At 44.2% G+C, this 18,489-nt stretch overlaps 1 protein-coding gene across 1 annotated transcript in view; it reads right to left on the bottom strand.

Moving 5' to 3' along the window:
• The window catches only part of LOC120299943 (lipoxygenase homology domain-containing protein 1-like), a gene marked incomplete at its 5' end in the record, with an annotated part of 90,956 nt that overhangs the window by 54,459 nt on the left and 18,008 nt on the right, over nucleotides 1–18,489 (bottom strand). Inside the window, 6 exons of the mRNA XM_039325302.1 lie at nucleotides 53–213; nucleotides 4,679–4,814; nucleotides 6,440–6,690; nucleotides 12,433–12,556; nucleotides 13,901–14,049; nucleotides 16,565–16,663. Coding sequence (XP_039181236.1) covers nucleotides 53–213; nucleotides 4,679–4,814; nucleotides 6,440–6,690; nucleotides 12,433–12,556; nucleotides 13,901–14,049; nucleotides 16,565–16,663 — 920 coding nt within the window. The remainder of the gene's footprint in view (nucleotides 1–52; nucleotides 214–4,678; nucleotides 4,815–6,439; nucleotides 6,691–12,432; nucleotides 12,557–13,900; nucleotides 14,050–16,564; nucleotides 16,664–18,489) is intronic.

Raw genomic sequence — 18,489 nt, forward strand, 5'->3', positions numbered from 1 at the left:
TAACAACATTTCCACTGAGCTTGAAGCACAAATATAACACAAGGAACCCTACCATGAACTTGTCAGTTTGGCCAGCTTCAAAGTTGTCAGAGTTATTATCCAATTTCATTTCATCAGATTTTCCTTTGTCACCGTAAACCTGGAGGAAGATGGGCGCGTCTGTTCCTGCACCTTTAATGTCACTTGTCCAGATCCACAGCGACCAAGGATTTTCTATCCAAAAAATACATTTTTAAAAAAAATTAGATATTTTTAAAAATGACCGGATGGGTGATAAAGGGCAAACAAATTTAAAAAAATAAAAAAAAAACCTAAAGACAAATTGAGCATCCATACATTCACTTGATTGGATTCACAGTCCTATGAATAGCTTTTCATTTAATAACTAAAATCACAAGAATAATTGGAGTGATGTTTTTTTTTTTTCGTTCCCTTGCAATATTGTGACTTGTATAGCACACTGGGAATTTGGATCAAGCATCCTAGCTTGAATTTGTGTTCAGCATGTTATCCTTTTGGGAGGAGGAGGAGGAGGAGGAGGAGGAGGAGGAGGAGGAGGAGGAGGAGGAGGAGGAGGAAGAGGAGGAGGAGAAGGAGAAGGAGAAGGAGGAGAAGAAGGAGGAGGAGGAGGAGAAAGAGAAGGAGAAGAGAAGGAGAAGAGGAGGAGGAGGAGAAGGAGAGGAGGAGGAGGAGGAGGAGGAGAAGAAGAAGGAGAAGAAGAAGAAGAAGAAGAAGAAGAAGAAGAAGAAGAAGAAGAAGAGGAAGAGGAAGAGGAAGAGGAAGAGGAAGAGGAAGAGGAAGAGGAAGAGGAAGAGGAGGAGGAGGAGGAGGAGGAGGAGGGGGAGGAGGACTGTGGGATCCTTGGTGTTCTCTGAGCTGGATTGTCTGAAATGGTATAGGAGTCTCCTATTATTCTATTTTATTATTCTGGTCTCCTATTACAACACCAAGCTGGCAGGAATAGCCAACACTCCAGAAGACAGGCTTAGGATACAGGGGGATCTGGACAGACTTGAATACAGGGCGCTATCTAACAAAATGAAATTCAATGGTGAAAAAAGCAAGGTTCTACATTTAGGCAAGAGAAAACAAATGCACAGGTATAGTATAGGGGGTACCTTGCTCAATAGTAGTAACTGTGAGAGGGAATCCTAGTGGACAATCACCTAAATAGGAGCCAGCCGTGTGCTGCAGCTGCCAAAAAGGCCAACACAGTGCTGGGCTGCATTAACAGAGGGACAGAATCAAGATCACGTGAAGTGTTAATACCACTTTACAAGGCCTTGCTAAGGCCACCCTTGGAATCCTGCATCCAGTTTTGGTCACCACGATGTAAAAAAAGATGTTGAGACTCTAGAAAGAGTGCAGAGAAGAGCAACAAAGATGATCAGGGGACTGGAGGCTAAAGCATATGAGGAACGGTTGCTGGAATTGTGTATATCTAGTTTAATGAAGAGAAGGACGAGGGGGGACAGGATAGCAGTGATCCAGTATCTCAGGGGCTGCCCCAAAGAAGAGGGAGTCAAGCTCTTCTCCAAAGCGCCTGAAGGCAGGACAAGAAGCAACAGATGGAAACTGATCAAGGAGAGAAGCAACCTAGAACTAAGGAGAAACTTCCTGACAATTAGAACAATCAACCTATGGAACAACCTGCCTCCAGAAGCGGTGAATGCTCCAACACTGGAAGTTTTTAAGAAGAGACTGGACAGCCATTTGTCTGAAATGGTATAGGGTTTCCTGTCTGAGCAGGGGCTTGGACTAGATGACCTCCAAGGTCCCTTCCAACTTTAATATTATTATTATTACTATTATTAAGAAAAACCAAATGCACTAATAGGATCATGGGGAGATCAAAGGCTACAGCATCCTCCCCACCTCCCTGGGTTCCAGTTCTGACTCAGGCACAAAAATGTCTTTCTCAGACTTTTCTTTCTGTGAAGTACAACCTGAACAGTTATCTTCTTAACCGTAAGAGACAACGAGGTTGTTTCAACAGACTCGCACAAGTAAAGTGGGAGATTAGAGCTCCTGTAATCTAAAGTCATTCTGCACAGATTAAATCTTTAACAGGATGTTAAAGTAAGTGGATAAATAAATGTTTTGTTTCTCGGAAAGGAAGGGCTGTCAAAAAAAAAAAAAAAAACCATAATAATAATCAGCACGCTAGGAGCAGATTTAGATGGCTTGATCCCAGCAGATCCACGATAAGAGAGACAATTGCAGGAATAAGATACGGTTAACATTTATCTTTCCTTGGGAGGGAAAGAGAGAATGCAATACATTTTTATTTTCTTTTTTGGGTAGTGTATGGTGTTATTCTGCGCTTCTGGCTTTTTTTTTGTTTTTTCAGAGTTACACGAAATCAAAGCCCGGAAGTTACTGGAGTGTGACCTTCTCTATAAAACATGATTTCCCCTTGTGCAGGGTGTTGTGGTCATTTGAAGAAGAGCTGTAAAAGAGAAGCAGCCTTAAAAGGATCCTATCCTTTGTCATCCTTTCCTAAAAAAAAAAAAAATAGCAATGTGAAGTCCAGAGGCGTCGTGCTCCGTCGGAGCCTGAATCTGCGGAGGAAAATGAACTGGAACAGGACCCTGTGGAGGCCAAAGGAGAGGTGTCTGTGGCTTCACAGGGATGTGGGACTGAGGCAGGGCAGGGCCCTTCAGGAGTGGGACAGGATGAACAGGAGAGAAAGAGTTCAGGCGATGAGCAAGGGCCACCCCCTCCTGATCCTATTGCACTGAGAGTGGAGAAAAGGAGGAACAACACAGGCAGGCTCAACTACTCAGGAGGAGAGCGTCCCGCCCCTCTCCACAAAGCACATCTGGAGACTAAGACATAAGGAGACACTGTGGGGAGAGGCATTTGTCGGGAACAAACGCTGATTCCTTGGAGTGTTGTGTGTATTGTTGCTGATCTCTTGTTCTGTGACTTCTGCTTGGAAACCTGGAAACCAACCCTGCCCCCCCCCAAGTCTCTCTGCCCCAAACAGAAACCAAGCCTGTAAAATTGCAGATGTGATAATCTTGTCCGAAAGACTGGAGTCAGGAAACTGGGATTAGGAAGAAAGATCCCTAGAATCAACACACCAAAAATCTAAGAGTCGTCAGCCCCAGCCCCAGGGAAGCAGGATATGACCCTTGGGACATAATAGGATTAACCCACCACCATCAGAATACCAGAAAGGCACACTCAGACTCAGGTCAAAGTTCATGCCACAGGAACAACTCCAAACAAAAGGCTCCAGAGGGTGTAAAAACTCACTCCCTGCATGTGCTCCCTCTTTCTTTTCTTCCAGAGCCATCTTTCTGTCTGGCTCTCCTCTTCAATAAACTGCAACCTTCTTCCTAAAGCAGTTGCCATGTTGTTTATTCCTGGCTTGGACTGAACCATGATGAAGATTTTTCCTTCAACAATTTAACAGACGGGAAAAACCTTTACTTTTACCTTTATCCTTTATCATCCTTTCCTAAAAAACTAGAAAAGTCCAGAGGTTATGTTAAAACCCTGATATAATTCTGTCACAGTTTCATTGTGTACTCACAACAAAGAATAAGAAGAGCAATAAAGATGATCAGGGGACTGGAGGCTAAAACATAAGGAACGGTTGCTAGAATTGGGTATGTCTAGTTTAATGAAGAGAAGGACGAGGGGGGACATGATAGCAGTGCTCCAATATCTCAGGGGCTGCCATAAAGAAGAGGGAGTCAAGCTATTTTCCAAAGCCACCGAAGGCAGGACAAGAAGCAACAGATGGAAACTCATCAAGGAGAGAAGCAACCTAGAACTAAGGAGAAACTTCCCGACAGTGAGAACAATTAACCAGTGGAATAACTGCCTCCAGAAGCTGTGAATGCTCCAACACTGGAAGTTTTTAAGAAGAGACTGGACAGCCATTTGTCCGAAATGGTGTAGGGCAGTGGTTCTCAACCTGTGGGTCGGGACCCCATTTGGGGTCGAATGACCATTTCATGGGGGTCGCCAAACCATGCTGTCCACCATTTTGTTCCCTTTTCCCTAGCTGTCCTACTCCCTCTTATTGGTGGCCACACCCACTTGGGGGTCACCACAACATGGGGAACTGTATTATGGGGTCACAGCATTAGAAAGGTTGAGAACCACTGGTGTAGGGTTTCCTGCCTGAGCAGGGGGTTGGACTAGATGACCTCCAAGGTCCCTTCCAACTTTACTACTAATTATTATTACCTAATAGCGGAGCATTTACTAGTAGTCCTCGGCTTATAAACATTGGTTTAGTGACCACTTGAAGTTGCAATGGCCATGGAAAAATTGACTTAAGACCAGTTTTCGGATTTAGAGCTTTCTAGAATCCCCGTGGTCACGTGATCAAAATTTGGACGCTGAGAAACTGGCATGTACTTAGGACAGTTGCACCGTCCTGGGATTAGGCGATCACCCTTTGCAACCTTCCCAGCCAGCTTCCGACAAGCGAAGTCGATGGGGGAATACGGATTCACTTAATGATCGAATGATTCACTGAACAGCTGCAGTGATTTACTTAACAACAGCAGCAGGAGAGGTCGTAAAAGGGGGCAACCATCTCACTTAACAATGGAGAAATTGGGCTCAGGTGTGGTCATAAGTTGAGGACTACATGTATTTATAAAGAAATGGAAAGCAAGATTTTTTTTTTTCCTCCTCCTCCACCCGGTGCATTTACTTTTCAGTCTTTTCTGACGCAGGGAGACCATCTCGTAGAGTTCCCGTTCCACCAGACCGTCCGCTTCGTTCTCGTCCAGCCACTTCCCACAGGGAAATGTCTGTTCGATGCCAGTAAACGGGCAGTAGACCACCACCTGGCCGAGGGAGACAAAATGAACAATCCCGGTTAATTGATGTTCAGTTTGGGTTTGGCTAGTCTAAAGAAAAGAAGAAACAGGGGTGACACGATAGCCATTTTCCAGTATCTGAGGGGCTGCCACAAAGAAGAGGAGGGGGTCAAACTATTCTCCAAAGCACCAGAGGGAAGGACGAGAAACACTGGTTGAAAACTAACCAAAAAGAGAAGCAGTCTGGAATTAAGGAGAAACTTCCTAACAGGGAGGACAATTAAGCAGTGGAACAGCTTGCCACCAGAAATCTTGGGCACTCCATCACTGGAGGTTTTTAACAAGAGGCTAGACAGTCACTTGTCTGAGATAGTATAGGTTCTTCTGATTAAGGGGGGGCTGGACTAGAAGACCTCCAAGGTCCCTTCCAGCTCTGTTCTATTCTATTCTATTCTATTCTATTCTATTCTATTCTATTCTATTCTATTCTACTCTACTCTATTCTACGCTATACTATTCTATTATCTAATTCTATTCTATTCTATTCTATTCTATTCTATTCTATTCTATTCTATTCTATTCTATTCTATTCTATTCTATTCTATTCTACTTCCTATTGCTTATTCTATTCTAGATTCTTGTGTATAGGTGAGAGCAATAAATCTTCCGAGCTAGAACTTGGTGGTCCTAATTCCTTGCCCCAGACACTGGGGTGTGCAAAAAAAGACTATGCTTATTTTGAATATTGATACTGTAGTAGCTGATCTCTAACGTTTGAACTGGCACAACAGATTTTAACCTTGAAAGATGCAAAGGACAGGGAAATGTCTGTTCGATGCCAGTAAACAGACAGTAGACCACCACCTGGCAGAGAGAGACAAAATGAACAATTCCAGTTAATTCATATTGAGCTTGGGTTTGGCTAGCTGGCTCAGGAATTCTGGGAGTTGAAGTCCACGAGTCATAAAAGAGCCAGGGTTGCCTACCCTTGGACTAGTCTAAAGAAAAGAAGAAACAGGGGTGACATGATAGCCGTCTTCCAGTATTTCAGGGGCTCCCACAAAAAAAGAGGAGGTCAAATGATTCTCCAAAGAATCAGAGGGCAGGAGAAGAATATATATATATATATTTCTGGTGGGAGAAAGAAAGCTTGAACAGCTATTCCAGGGCATCTTAGGACAAGAAGCAACGAAAGAGTACAGAGAAGAGCAACAAAGATGATCAGGGGACTCAAGGCTAAAACATATAAGGAACGTTTGCTGGAATTGGGGATGTCTAGTTTAATGAAGGGAAGGACGAGGGGGGACATGATAGCACTCTTAGAGTATCATAGGGGTTGCCCCAAAAAAAGAGGGAGTCAAGCTATTGTCGAAAGCAACTGAAGGCAGGGTGGAAACTAAGCAAGGAGAGAAGCAACCTGGAACTAAGGAGAAACTTCCTGACAGTGAGAACAATTAACCAGTGGAACTATCTGCCTCCAGAAGCGGTGAATGCTCCAACACTGGAAGTTTTTAAGAAGAGACTGGACAGTCATTTGTCTGAAATGGTATATAGGGTTATCTGCCTGAGCAGGGGGTTGGACTAGATGACCTCCGAGGTCCCTTCCACCATTATTATTATTAATATTATTATTATTATTATTATGTCCTTACCTTCTGGCAATACCAGCCACAGCTGATGCCAGCGTTATCGTGCCCGATGGAGATGCGACTTAAGGGGCTCAAGAGAGCCGCAATCTCGATGTTGAAAAGGTCGGTCCTGCTCCGTTCAAACTTCCCTCCTTCTAGAAAAATCTTCCCGCTGTTTTTCAGCCCTTTGGAGCCGTGCATGACGATATGAATCTTGGAGTTGGTTCCTGCCCCTCTGACATCCCCGGTCATCACTGCCAAGTTGTACACAATACCTGAGTGGGTGGGAGGGGAGTGTGATAAAACAGAATGCGAAAGGCAGGTACCACAATGACCTTACTAGTGATGTGCTTATTAGGGGACTGGAGGCTAAAACCTATAAGGAATGGTTGCTGGAATTGGGTATGTCTAGTTTAACAAAGAGAAGGACAAGGGGGGACATGATAGCAGTCTTCCAGTATCTCAGGGGCTGCCCTAAAGAAGAGGGAGTCAAGCTATTCTCCAAAGCGCCTGAAGGCAGGACAAGAAGCAACGGGTGGAAACTAACCAAGGAGAGAAGCAACCTAGAACTAAGGAGAAACTTCCAGACAGTCAGAACAATTAACCAGTGGAACAACCTGCCTCCAGAAGCTGTGAATGCTCCAACACTGGAAGTTTTTAAGAAGAGACTGACAGCCATTTGTCCGAAATGGTGTACGGTTTCCTGCCTGAGCAGGGGGTTGGACTAGATGACCTCCAAGGTCCCTTCCAACTTTACTACTATTACTATTACTAATGTCTAATGACTGTCTCCATTGTATTCAATGTATGGCTACCTCCCGGGAACGATAGCCTTTTTCTGACCTGTGGACTTCAACTCCCAGAATTCCTGAGCCAGCCACACTGAGGGGAAAGGGAGAGGTTTCCAAGCTGAGCCATGCAGGCAGAGGGAATTCTGGGAATTGAAGTCCACAAGTCATAAAGCGGCCTAGGCCTAGGCCAGGGGTAGGCAACCTTGGCCCCTTCATGACTGGTGGACTTCAACTCCCAGAATTCCTGAGCCAGCCACGCTGAGGGGAAAGGGAGAGGTTTCTAAGCTGAGCCATGGCTGAGCCACTGCCACGTTGTACACAATTCCTGAGTGGGTGGGAGGGGAGTGTGATAAACATAATGTGAAAGGCAGGTACCACAATGACCTTACTAGTGATGTGCTTATTACTAATGTCTAATGACTGTCTCCATCGTATTCAATATATGGCTACCTCAAGGGAATGATAGCCTTTTTCTGAACTGTGGACTTCAACTCCCAGAATTCCTGAGCCAGCCATGCTGAGGGGAAAGGGAGAGGTTTCCAAGCTGAGCCCTGCTGGCTCAGGAATTCTGGGAGTTGAAGTCCACCAGTCATGAGGGGGCCAAAGTTTCCCCATGCTGGCTCAGGAATTCTGGGAGTTGAAGTCCACGAGTAATAAAGTGGCCTAGGCCTAGGCCAGAGGTAGGCAACCTTGGCTCTTTTATGACTCGTAGACTTCAACTCCCAGAATTCCTGAGCCACCACACTGAGGGGAAAGGAAGAGGTTTCTAAGCTGAGCCATGCTGGCTCAGGAATTCTGGGAGTTGAAGTCCACGAGTCATGAAGGGGCCAAAGTTTCCCTCATGCTGGCTCAGGAATTATGGGAGTTGAAGTCCACAAGTCAGAAAGGGCTCGTAGTTCCCCAGCCCTGTCTAGCTATAACCAGTCATGGACGCAGGTGGAGTAATTGAAGTCTTTGTCTTATGCACGCACAGGCACAAACACACACGCAACACGTAACAGCTTCATCAGCTGACAGGCAGCTGTCACTACATAGGATCGTCACCTGGCAGCCCTGCACGCTGCGTTTGATTGATTGATTTCTATTCCACCTTTATTATTTTTACAAATAACTCAAGGCAACAAGCCTATCCAACACAACTTCCTCCTCGTCTTTTACCCACAACAGCAACCTTAAGAGATGGGTTGTGTGAGAGTGAGGGACTGGCCCGAGGTCACCCAGCTGGCTTTCATGGCTAAGGCGCGTCTGTAATTCCTGCTTTCTAGCCTGGTTTCTTAACCACTAGACCAAACAGCCTAGGAATCCTGGTCTAGTAATTCAGAACCGGTGGCAGCACCGCACAAGCCTGAGCGAGAGATGGCTGGAGCTGCAGGGCTGTCGGGGCTCAGCACAAGCGCCAGGATCAGTGCCGCTTTCCATCTGATCGCGCTTCTTCGGGGCTGTCAGGGCTCAGTGGAAGCACCAGGATCAGCGCCAAGCTCCAGCTGGAACCAGAAGAAGCACCAATCAGAAGCACCAAGAAGCACCAATCAGCTGGAATGTTGCAGCCTCTCCAGGGTCTTGTGATTTACATTCAGATGCTTGGCAACTGATTCATATTTATGACGGTCACAATGTCCCAGGGTCATGTGAAGGGACCAAAACCTGCTGCAACCACCCAGCAGACGGGGGGAATAAAAACCAAACACCCCCCCACCCTACCCCCGCTGCCAATCCTCAACAGAAATGCTCACAACAATGAAAACCTCAGACAGGAGGAAGAGCGCGGCCGGGCGGGCAGGCAGGTGTCTTGCTCGGCTGTGGCTTGGGGGGCACTTTTTTCAGGGCCATTGTAACTTCAAACAGTCACTGAGCAAACTGCTGTAAGTCAAGGACTTACTTCACTTTTTTCCTTTTTTTTTTTTTGGTCATCACGTTTTTGACACCTTGCTAGGCGACTGGTGGTCCTTGGATGTTGCCGTATCGTAAAAGTGGTACAATGGGTGAAAAGGTTGAAAAGCCCTGGACTAGTGGACAATCCCTTAAATATGAGCCAGCCGTGTGCTGCAGCTGCCAAAAAAGCAGTTTGTTTGTTTTTCCTTGAAGAAGTTTCCGTTCCCATCCAAGAAGCTTCTTCAGTTCTGGGATGGGAAGAGAAATTTCAGTTTTGGCAGCTGCAGTGTGCTGCAGCTGCCAAAAAAGCTGACGCAGTGCTAGGCTGCATGAACAGAGGGACAGAATCAAGATCACGTGAAGGGTTAATACCACTTTACAAGGCCTTGGTAAGGCCACACTTGGAATGCTGCATCCAGTTTTGGTCACCACGATGTAAAACAGATGTTGAGACTCTAGAAAGAGTCAGAGAAGTAGGAGAACTTCCATAAGCCACAGAACGAAGGCCCGTCTGTTTTCAAGCCAAAATTCTTCTGCATAAAGTGATATTTTTTTCCCTCATCAAATAATTGCTGAGATGAATAATGGAGCTGCTTCAAAAGGGCAGCTCATGCCGATGGAGGCTGGGAATCCGCTGGCAGGATTCTTCCCAGCATGCACGCTGTTTGCCCAGATGCTTCTGAGTTCTGCATTCGTTCCCCCCCCCCCGTTTCCTTCCCCAGGGAGCAGGGGATTCTGGGAAGCCTTATTAGCACATCAGCGTGGCTTGGAGCAGAATTCCCAGCCCAGGGATGCTTTTTTGAAAGGACAACTCCTGGTTTGCATTTTGGATTGGGCACTCACCCATTTCGAGTCTGACTTGCAAAATATCATGGCCTAACTTGGGAAAACACTAAGACAATAAGCCAGCGAAACAAAACAAAACCTCTGAACTGTTTCCTGCAGTTGCTGTTGTTGGTTTTTTTCCCCCTCTCTGTCTATTTGCTCTTCTTTTAATTGGATGGAAGAGAATTGGCTTTTGAAATTCCGTTCAAACCAGAAGGAAATCTCTGTGCAATTATCCTGGGCGGAAAGGATGACAAGTGGCCAAGACTGAAACAGTTGCTGGAACTGGGTTTGGCTAATCCAAAGAAAGAAGAAACAGGGGCGACCTGAAAGCAGTACTCTCATATTTGAGGGGCTGCCACAAAAAGGAGGAGGGGGTCACGTTATTCTCCAAAGCACCAGAGGGCAGGACGAGAAACAATGGTTGGAAACTGACCAAAGAGAGAAGCAATCTGGAATTAAGGAGAAACTTCCTAACAGGGAGGACAATCAACCAGTGGAAGAGAAGTTGCCTTCAGAAATCGTGGTCGCTCCATCACTGGAGGTTTTTAAGAAGAGACTGGACAGTCACTTGTCTGAGATGGTATAGGTTCTCCTGCTTGAGCAGGGGGCTGGACTAGAAGACCTCCAAGGTCCCTTCCAGCTCTATTCTATTCTGTTCTGTTCTGTTCTGTTCTATATTCCAATATCTATTCAATTCCATATTCCAATTTCTATTCTATTCTATTCTGTTCTGTTCCATATTCCAATTTCTATTCTATTCTGTTCTGTTCTGTTCTATTCTGTTCTGTTCCATATTCCATATTCCATATTCCAATTTCTATTCTACTCTACTACACCATACACCACACCACACCACACCACACCACACCACACTACATTACATTATATTATATTACATTATAAATGGTAAATATGAATGTCCTGACTCTTTCTGTGCAATTATATCTCTTCAACCTCCTTGGTTTCCTCTGGTTCACTTAAACCTCAAACGAAGACATCAAGAAGGACCCAGGCTTTTGGGTTTGGGTTTCGGTTTTTTGTTTTGTTTTGTTTTGTTTTGTTTTTTGGTTGGTTGGTTTTTTATCTTTCAGTCTGGGAGGTTTGGGGACTTCTGATCTTCAGCCTCAAGGTGAAGGAAAGATGTGCCATTTAGAAAAACAAGCACCAGCACTTTTTCAAAGGATAAAGGAAGCTCAATAGCCATCACCAGGAGAAATGCAAAAGAAATGATCAAGCCCTGTTGCTGTATTTACCTCTTTACCCAGGTTGAATAAAGATTTAGCAGCTGCATTTCCACAACATGCTAAGCACGCTTTGTGTGTTAATCTCCATTTTCTATTCTATTCTATTCTATTCTATTCTATTCTATTCTATTCTATTCTATTCTATTCTATTCTATTTCATTTTTATTCTATTCTATTCTATTCCGTATTTGCTATTCTATTCTATTCTATTCTATTCTATTCTATTCTATTCTATTCTATTCCGTATTTTCTATTCTATTCTATTCTATTCTATTCTATTCTATTCTATTCTATTCTATTCTATTCTATTCTATTCTATATTCCAGTATCTATTCTGTTCTGTTCTGTTCTGTTCTATTCTATTCTATTCTATTCTATTCTATTCTATTCTATTCTATATTCCAGTATCTATTCTGTTCTGTTCTGTTCTGTTCTGTTCTATTCTATTCTATTCTATATTCTATTCTATTCCATTTTTATTCTATTCTATTCCGTATTTTCTATTCTATTCTATTCTATTCTATTCCGTATTTTCTATTCTATTCTATTCTATTCTATTCCGTATTTTCTATTCTATTCTATTCTATTCTATTCTATTCTATTCTATTCCGTATTTTCTATTCTATTCTATTCTATTCTATTCTATTCTATTCTATTCTATTTCATTTTTATTCTATTCTATTCTATTCCGTATTTGCTATTCTATTCTATTCTATTCTATTCTATTCTATTCTATTCTATTCTATTCTATTCTATTCCGTATTTTCTATTCTATTCTATTCTATTCTATTCTATCCTATTCTATTCTATTCTATTCCGTATTTTCTATTCTATTCTATTCTATTCTATTCTATTCTATTCCATTTTTATTCTATTCTACACTATTCCGTATTTTCTATTCTATTCTATTCTATTCTATTCTATTCTATTCTATTCTATTCTATTCTATTCTATTTCATTTCTATTCTATTCTATTCTATTCTATATTCTATTCTATTCTATTTCATTTTTATTCTATTCTATTCTATTCTATTCTATTCTATTCTATATTCTATTCTATTCTATTTCATTTTTATTCTATTCTATTCCGTATTTTCTATTCTATTCTATTCTATTCTCTTCCCTTCCCTTCTCTTCCTTTCCCTACCCTACCAAACCCTACCCTTCCCTTCCCCTCCCCTCCACTCCACTGTATTCTCCCTCTATGCCCTGGGCCTCTTTCACTCCAGTTCATCCTGCGGCTGTCTTGTCTTCATCACTTTCAACTCAAAAACACATTTACCAGTTGCCTCTGTTCCTCCCACAAGAATGTCGCGCTGGATTTTGCCATCATCTTCGTCCAGTGCAAACCATCGGTAACTTGGGAACTGATACACTGACTTGTTGCCAATGTCTTCAATAATAACCTATGATCAGAGCAGAATGTCTCATCAGCCAGGGGAGAAGCCGTACAACTATCTGCATTAGAACCTATTTTGCAACATACAGTGCAGATTTTTACCCACAGACATTCATTGAGAACATTGTCTTTCTTAACAGAATAACAATGGGAAGGGACCTCAGAGGTCTTCAAGGCCAGGGGTCTGCAAACCTGGCAACTTTAAGACTTGTGGACTTCAACTCCCAGAATTCCTCAGCCAGCATGTCCACAAGTCTTAAAGTTACCAGGTTTTGAAACCTTATTCTAGTCCAACCCCCTGCTCAAGCAGGAGACCCTACACCATTTCAGACCAATGGCTGTCCAGCCTCTTCTTAAAAACTTCCAGTGTTGGAGCATTAACTGCTTCTGGAGGCAGGTGGTTCCACTGGTTAATTGTTCTGACTGTCAGGAAGTTTCTCCTTAGTTCCAGGTTGCTTCCCTCCTTGATGAGTTTCCATCCGTTGCTTCTTGTCCTGCCTTCGGGCACTTTGGAGAAGAGGTGGACCCATTAACCCCTTTGTGGCAGCACCTTAGAACCTCTTAGTCCTTCATTCAAGGACCCCTTATGTCTGAATGCTACCGTATACTGAATACTGCCTGAATAGAATAGAATAACAGAGTTGGAAGGGACCTTGGAGGTCATCTAGTCCAACCCCCTGCTCAGGCAGGAAACCCTATACCATTTCGGACAAAGGTCTGTCCTGTCTCTTCTTAAAAACTTCCAGTGTTGGAGCATTCACTGCTTCTGGAGGCAGGTTGTTCCACTGGTTAATTATTCTCACTGTCAGGAAGTTTCTCCTTAGTTCTAGGTTGCTTCTCTTTGGTTGTAATCCTCCTCCTCCTCCTCCTCCTCCTCCTCCACTGATTAATTGTTCTAACTGTCAGTAAATTTCTCCCTAGTTCTAGATTGCTTCTCTCCTTGATCAGTTTCCATCCGTTGCTTCTTGTCCTGCCTTCAGGCACTTTGGAGAATAGCTTGACTCCCTCTTCTTTGGGGCAGCCCCTGAGAGATTGGACCATCATGTCACCCCTAGTCCTACTTTTCATTAAACTAGACATACTAACCATTCTTACCAACAAAAGTTCAACGTTGTCTCAAGGGTTGGTGATCCAAATCCAATGATATTAACCTTTCAGAACCTCATGAGCTACTGACCATAAAGGAGAGGTCACTGGCTTGACTGGGGAGCCCTCAGGCAGGTCACAGAGGCTTACAAACAAGGAAGGACCTTCCCCTCTGTCCTTGCATTCGGCTACAGAGAAAACATAAGCCTAATTCGGTCTTTCTGATTTGGTGGCTGAACTAATCGATAAATAACTTATAGCAAACCTTGTCAAGGAACCATCCAGCCGAGCTTCCCTTGTTGTTATGGCCAATGGTGATTTTCCTGAGCCTGCCCAGATTGGGAGCATCGAGGGTGAACTTGTCTTCTGCCCCTCTCTCAAAATTGTCCTTGTCATTGTCCAATCTGCGCTCTCCTAGGCAGCAAACATAATCAAAGACAAACAAATAAGGAAAGAGAGAGAGAGGAGAGGGAAGGAGAGGGAGGGAGGGAGAAAGAGAGGGAGAGAGAAAGGGAGAGGGAGGGAGAGAGAAGGAGAGGGAGGAAGGGAGAAAGAGAGGGAGAGGGAGGGAGGGAGAAAGAGAGGGAGAGAGAAAGGGAGAGAGAGGGAGAGGGAGGAAGGGAGAAAGAGAGGGAGGGAGGGAGAGAGAAAGGGATAGGGAGGGAGAGGGGAGAAAGAAAGGGAGAGGGAGGGAGGGAGAAAGAGAGGGAGAGAGAAAGGGAGAGGGAGGGAGAGAGAGGGAGAGGGAGGAAGGGAGAAAGAGAGGGAGGGAGGGAGAGAGAAAGGGATAGGGAGGGAGAGGGGAGAAAGAAAGGGAGAGGGAGGGAGGGAGAAAGAGAGGGAGAGAGAAAGGGAGAGGGAGGGAGAGAGAGGGAGAGGGAGGAAGGGAGAAAGAGAGGGAGGGAGGGAGAGAGAAAGGGAGAGGGAGGGAGAGGGGAGAAAGAAAGGGAGAGGGAGGGAGAGAGAGGGAGAGGGAGTGAGGGAGAAAGAGAGGGAGAGAGAAAGGGAGAGGGAGGGAGAGAGAGGGAGAGGAAGGGAGAAAGAGAGGGAGGGAGAGAGAGAGAAAGGGATAGGGAGGGAGAGGGGAGAAAGAAAGGGAGAGGAAGGGAGAAAGAGAAGGAGAGGGAGGGAGAGAGAAAGGGAGAGAGAGGGAGAGGGAGGGAAAGAGAGAAGGAGAGAGAAAGGGAGAGGGAGGGAGAGAGGGGGAAGGAGGAAGGGAGAGGGAGAGGGAGGGAGGGAGGGAGGGAGGGAGAGGAGGAAAGAGAGAGGGAGAGAAAGGGGAGAGAGAAAGGGAGAGGTAAGGCGAGAGAGAGGGAGAGAAAGGGAAAGGGAGGGCGGGAGAAAGAGAGGGAGAGAGAAAGGGAGAGGGAGGGAGAGAGAGGGAGAGGAAGGGAGAAAGAGAGGGAGGGAGAGAGAGAGAAAGGGATAGGGAGGGAGAGGGGAGAAAGAAAGGGAGAGGAAGGGAGAAAGAGAAGGAGAGGGAGGGAGAGAGAAAGGGAGAGAGAGGGAGAGGGAGAGGAAGGAGAAGAAGAGAGAGAGAGAAGAGAAAGGGAGAGAGGGAGAGGAGAGAGAGGGAGAGGAAGGGAGAAAGAGAGGGAGGGAGAGAGAGAGAAAGGGATAGGGAGGGAGAGGGGAGAAAGAAAGGGAGAGGGAGGGAGAGGGAGGGAGAGAGAGGGAGAGAGAGAGAAAGGGAGAGGAAGGGAGAAAGAGAGGGAGAGGGAGGGAGAGAGAAAGGGAGAGAGAGGGAGAGGGAGGGAAAGAGAGAAGGAGAGAGAAAGGGAGAGGGAGGGAGAGAGGGGGAGGGAGGAAGGGAGAGGGAGAGGGAGGGAGGGAGGGAGGGAGGGAGAGGAGGAAAGAGAGAGGGAGAGAAAGGGGAGAGAGAAAGGGAGAGGTAAGGCGAGAGAGAGGGAGAGAAAGGGAAAGGGAGGAAGGGAGAAAGAGAGGGAGAGGGAGTGGGAGAGAGAGGGAGAAGGAGAGAGGGAGAGACAAAGATGGCATTGGTTTCTACGCTAGCACCTTAACTGCTTCACCTTACTGTCTCAAACAAAGCAACGGCACCAAATAAGGAGTGAATTCTAATTGGGAAAGGGCACAACTTGAAACAGTCCAAAGAGTCAGCTCTGCATTTCAGATTTGGTTCCATTTTCTCAACCTACTTGCTGAAAATTTTGCTTCAGATGTGAATACCTGCAGCACGAGGGAAAGCAGCAAAGGGATTGGAAATTGTGGAAATGGTGCTGCAAATTCCCTTGCTTTTGCTCTTTTCTTTCTCCAAACAGTTTAAAGCATGTCCACTCCAATTGTAGTATCAGAGACTTCTGTTCCATGCAAGAATCTAAATTAAGGCATCCCCAAACAATTGTCTAATCTCTGTTCAAATGTAGAAGGTGATCAGGCTGAGCCCGAGGGAGGGAGGGAGGGAGGGAGTCAAACGCGTTATAAATCTCGAATCCCTGGGTGCCGGCAAGAGATCTAAGTCTAGCCCACCTTGAATACCTCTCTTATCATTTCCCTTAATGGTCAATTGGTCAGATTTTCATAGAGAATTTATGCTTGCCATGAATCTTCCTACTCACTTGAATTGTCTGGATCTTCTGATTTCTCTGGCACTTGGCATCAAACATACCCCTTGAATAAGAAGCCCTCAACTCCCTAGATAACTAATTCCGCAGTTGAACTGCTGTTAGGTTTGGGTTTTGTTCTTAAAAATCAACATCCGGGTCCAGGAATGGAGGATCTTTAAAACAGCTCAAGAAAGAAGACAACTTTGTCAGAATGACGTCATAGGTCTTCATTCTGGGAACTGTGCTTTGCTAGAGATTCCGAAGGGAAATATTTATATTATTAATCATATTTAATAATCGCCCATCTCCCTTATTAGGAGACCAGCATACATTAGTCTGTGTAAATGTGCGTTAGGAAAGGGTACCTGTGTCTCCATTCTGCCCAAAGATGTTAATGAAAACATCAGCATCTGTTCCACTGCCATTGACATCACCTGTAAAGACTCGGACCACGTATTTGTTTACTGCAGGGAGGAGGGAAACACATCGTACAATTAATTAACACAGAGGCATAGATGTCCGAGGAACGATCAAGCAAGCTGGAAGTACCGCAAACGTGCGTTTGCATTTGAACTTAACCTGTAAGCTCTGGACCCAGCAATCTCGTGGAAAAATAACCACTCTTTTTTGTGAGTTGCAACATTCTTAGGGCTCAGTTAGATGGCTGCACTGATGCTCCAGTGTGCGAGCCAGCAAAAAGAGTACAATGCCCTCTTACTGGTATTATTATGATGATTATTTATTACTCTGTTGCTTTGCATGTATACTGAGAGTTTCTGCAATAGAGACTAATTCCTTGTGTGCCTAATCACATGTGGCCAAATAAAGTATTCTATTCTATTCTATTCTATTCTATTCTATTCTATTCTATTCTATTCTATTCTATTCTATTCTATTCTATTCTATGCTATGCTATGCTATGCTATGCTATGCTATGCTATGCTATGCTATTCCATTCCATTCTATATTCTATTCTATTCTATTCTATTCTATTCTATTCTATTCTATTCTATTCTATTCTATCTCTGTTATTCTGTTCCATTCCATTCTATTCTATTCTATTCCATTCCATTCCATTATCTAATTCTATTCTATTCTATTCTATTCTATTCTATTCTATTCTATTCTATTCTATTCTATCTCTGTTATTCTGTTCCATTCCATTCTATTATATTCTATTCCATTCCATTCCATTATCTAATTCTATTCTATTCTATTCTATTCTATTCTATTCTATTCTGTTCTGTTCTGTTCTAATAGAAGGGAGTTGGAAGTGACCTCAGAGGTCATCTAGTCCAACCCCCTGCTCATGTAGGAAACCCTATACCATTTCAGACAAACAGCTGTCAAATCTCTTCTTAAAAACCTTCAGTGTTGGAGCATCCATAACTTCTGGAGGCAAGTAGTTCCACTAGTTAATTGTTGTTCAGTAAATTACCCGGTTTTTAATCTCACTTCCCCGATTGATTTAGCTCGCCAAAAGGTCACAAAAGGGGATCACATGACCTTGGGACAACAGCAACTGTCATAAACATGAATCAGTTGCCAAGCGCCTGGATTTTGATCCCTTGATCATGGGGGATGCGACCAAGTTCGTCAATGTGAAAAAACGGTCATAAGTCGCTTTTTTTTTCAGTGCCGTTGTAACTCTGAGCGTTCACTAAGTGAAGTGTTGTAAGCCGAGGACTACCCGTAGTGCAAGATCAGAAGACGGGGAGCAATGTGGAAGTAGAGATGGTTAAACTGATCCTTTTATCCCAAGATGAGAAGACATTTAAGTTAGCTTCTCTCTCGAAGTTGCTTCAATGGGAAAGAAAACGACAACTGGCAATGAGAAAGAAAACGACAACTTGATTTTGTTTTTTGTGAATCAGACAGGCCTACTGTTATAGAAATGGTTTGCGCACATTGCGATGTGCAAAAGCAAAAAGTTGTAACTCGTGTTGTTATCTTCTACTGGGTTCAAGAGAGTCGGAGGTTGGCGCCTGTTTCTTTTCTTCTTTTCTCTTCTTACACAATCTTCTTTTTCTTCCGCCTTCCCTCTTTTCTGATTCTCTATCACTTTTTTAAAAAAATTCTGTTTGTGTATTATATTTTGATAAATCAATAAAATTAATTTTTTTAAGAAAAAAAAAGGAGAAAAAGATGCGGAGAGACCTGGTCCATTGACTCTCCAAGGTCCGACATAACTAAATAGATAAGATTAGGTGAAAGGTTAATACCACTTTACAAGGCCGTGGTAAGGCCACACTTGGAATCCTGCATCCAGTTTTGGCCACCAGGATGTAAA

The sequence above is a fragment of the Crotalus tigris genome, unplaced genomic scaffold (genome assembly GCF_016545835.1).
Source record: "Crotalus tigris isolate CLP2741 ecotype Arizona unplaced genomic scaffold, ASM1654583v1 scf7180000024324.182252, whole genome shotgun sequence".
Taxonomy (NCBI): Eukaryota; Metazoa; Chordata; class Lepidosauria; order Squamata; family Viperidae; genus Crotalus; species Crotalus tigris.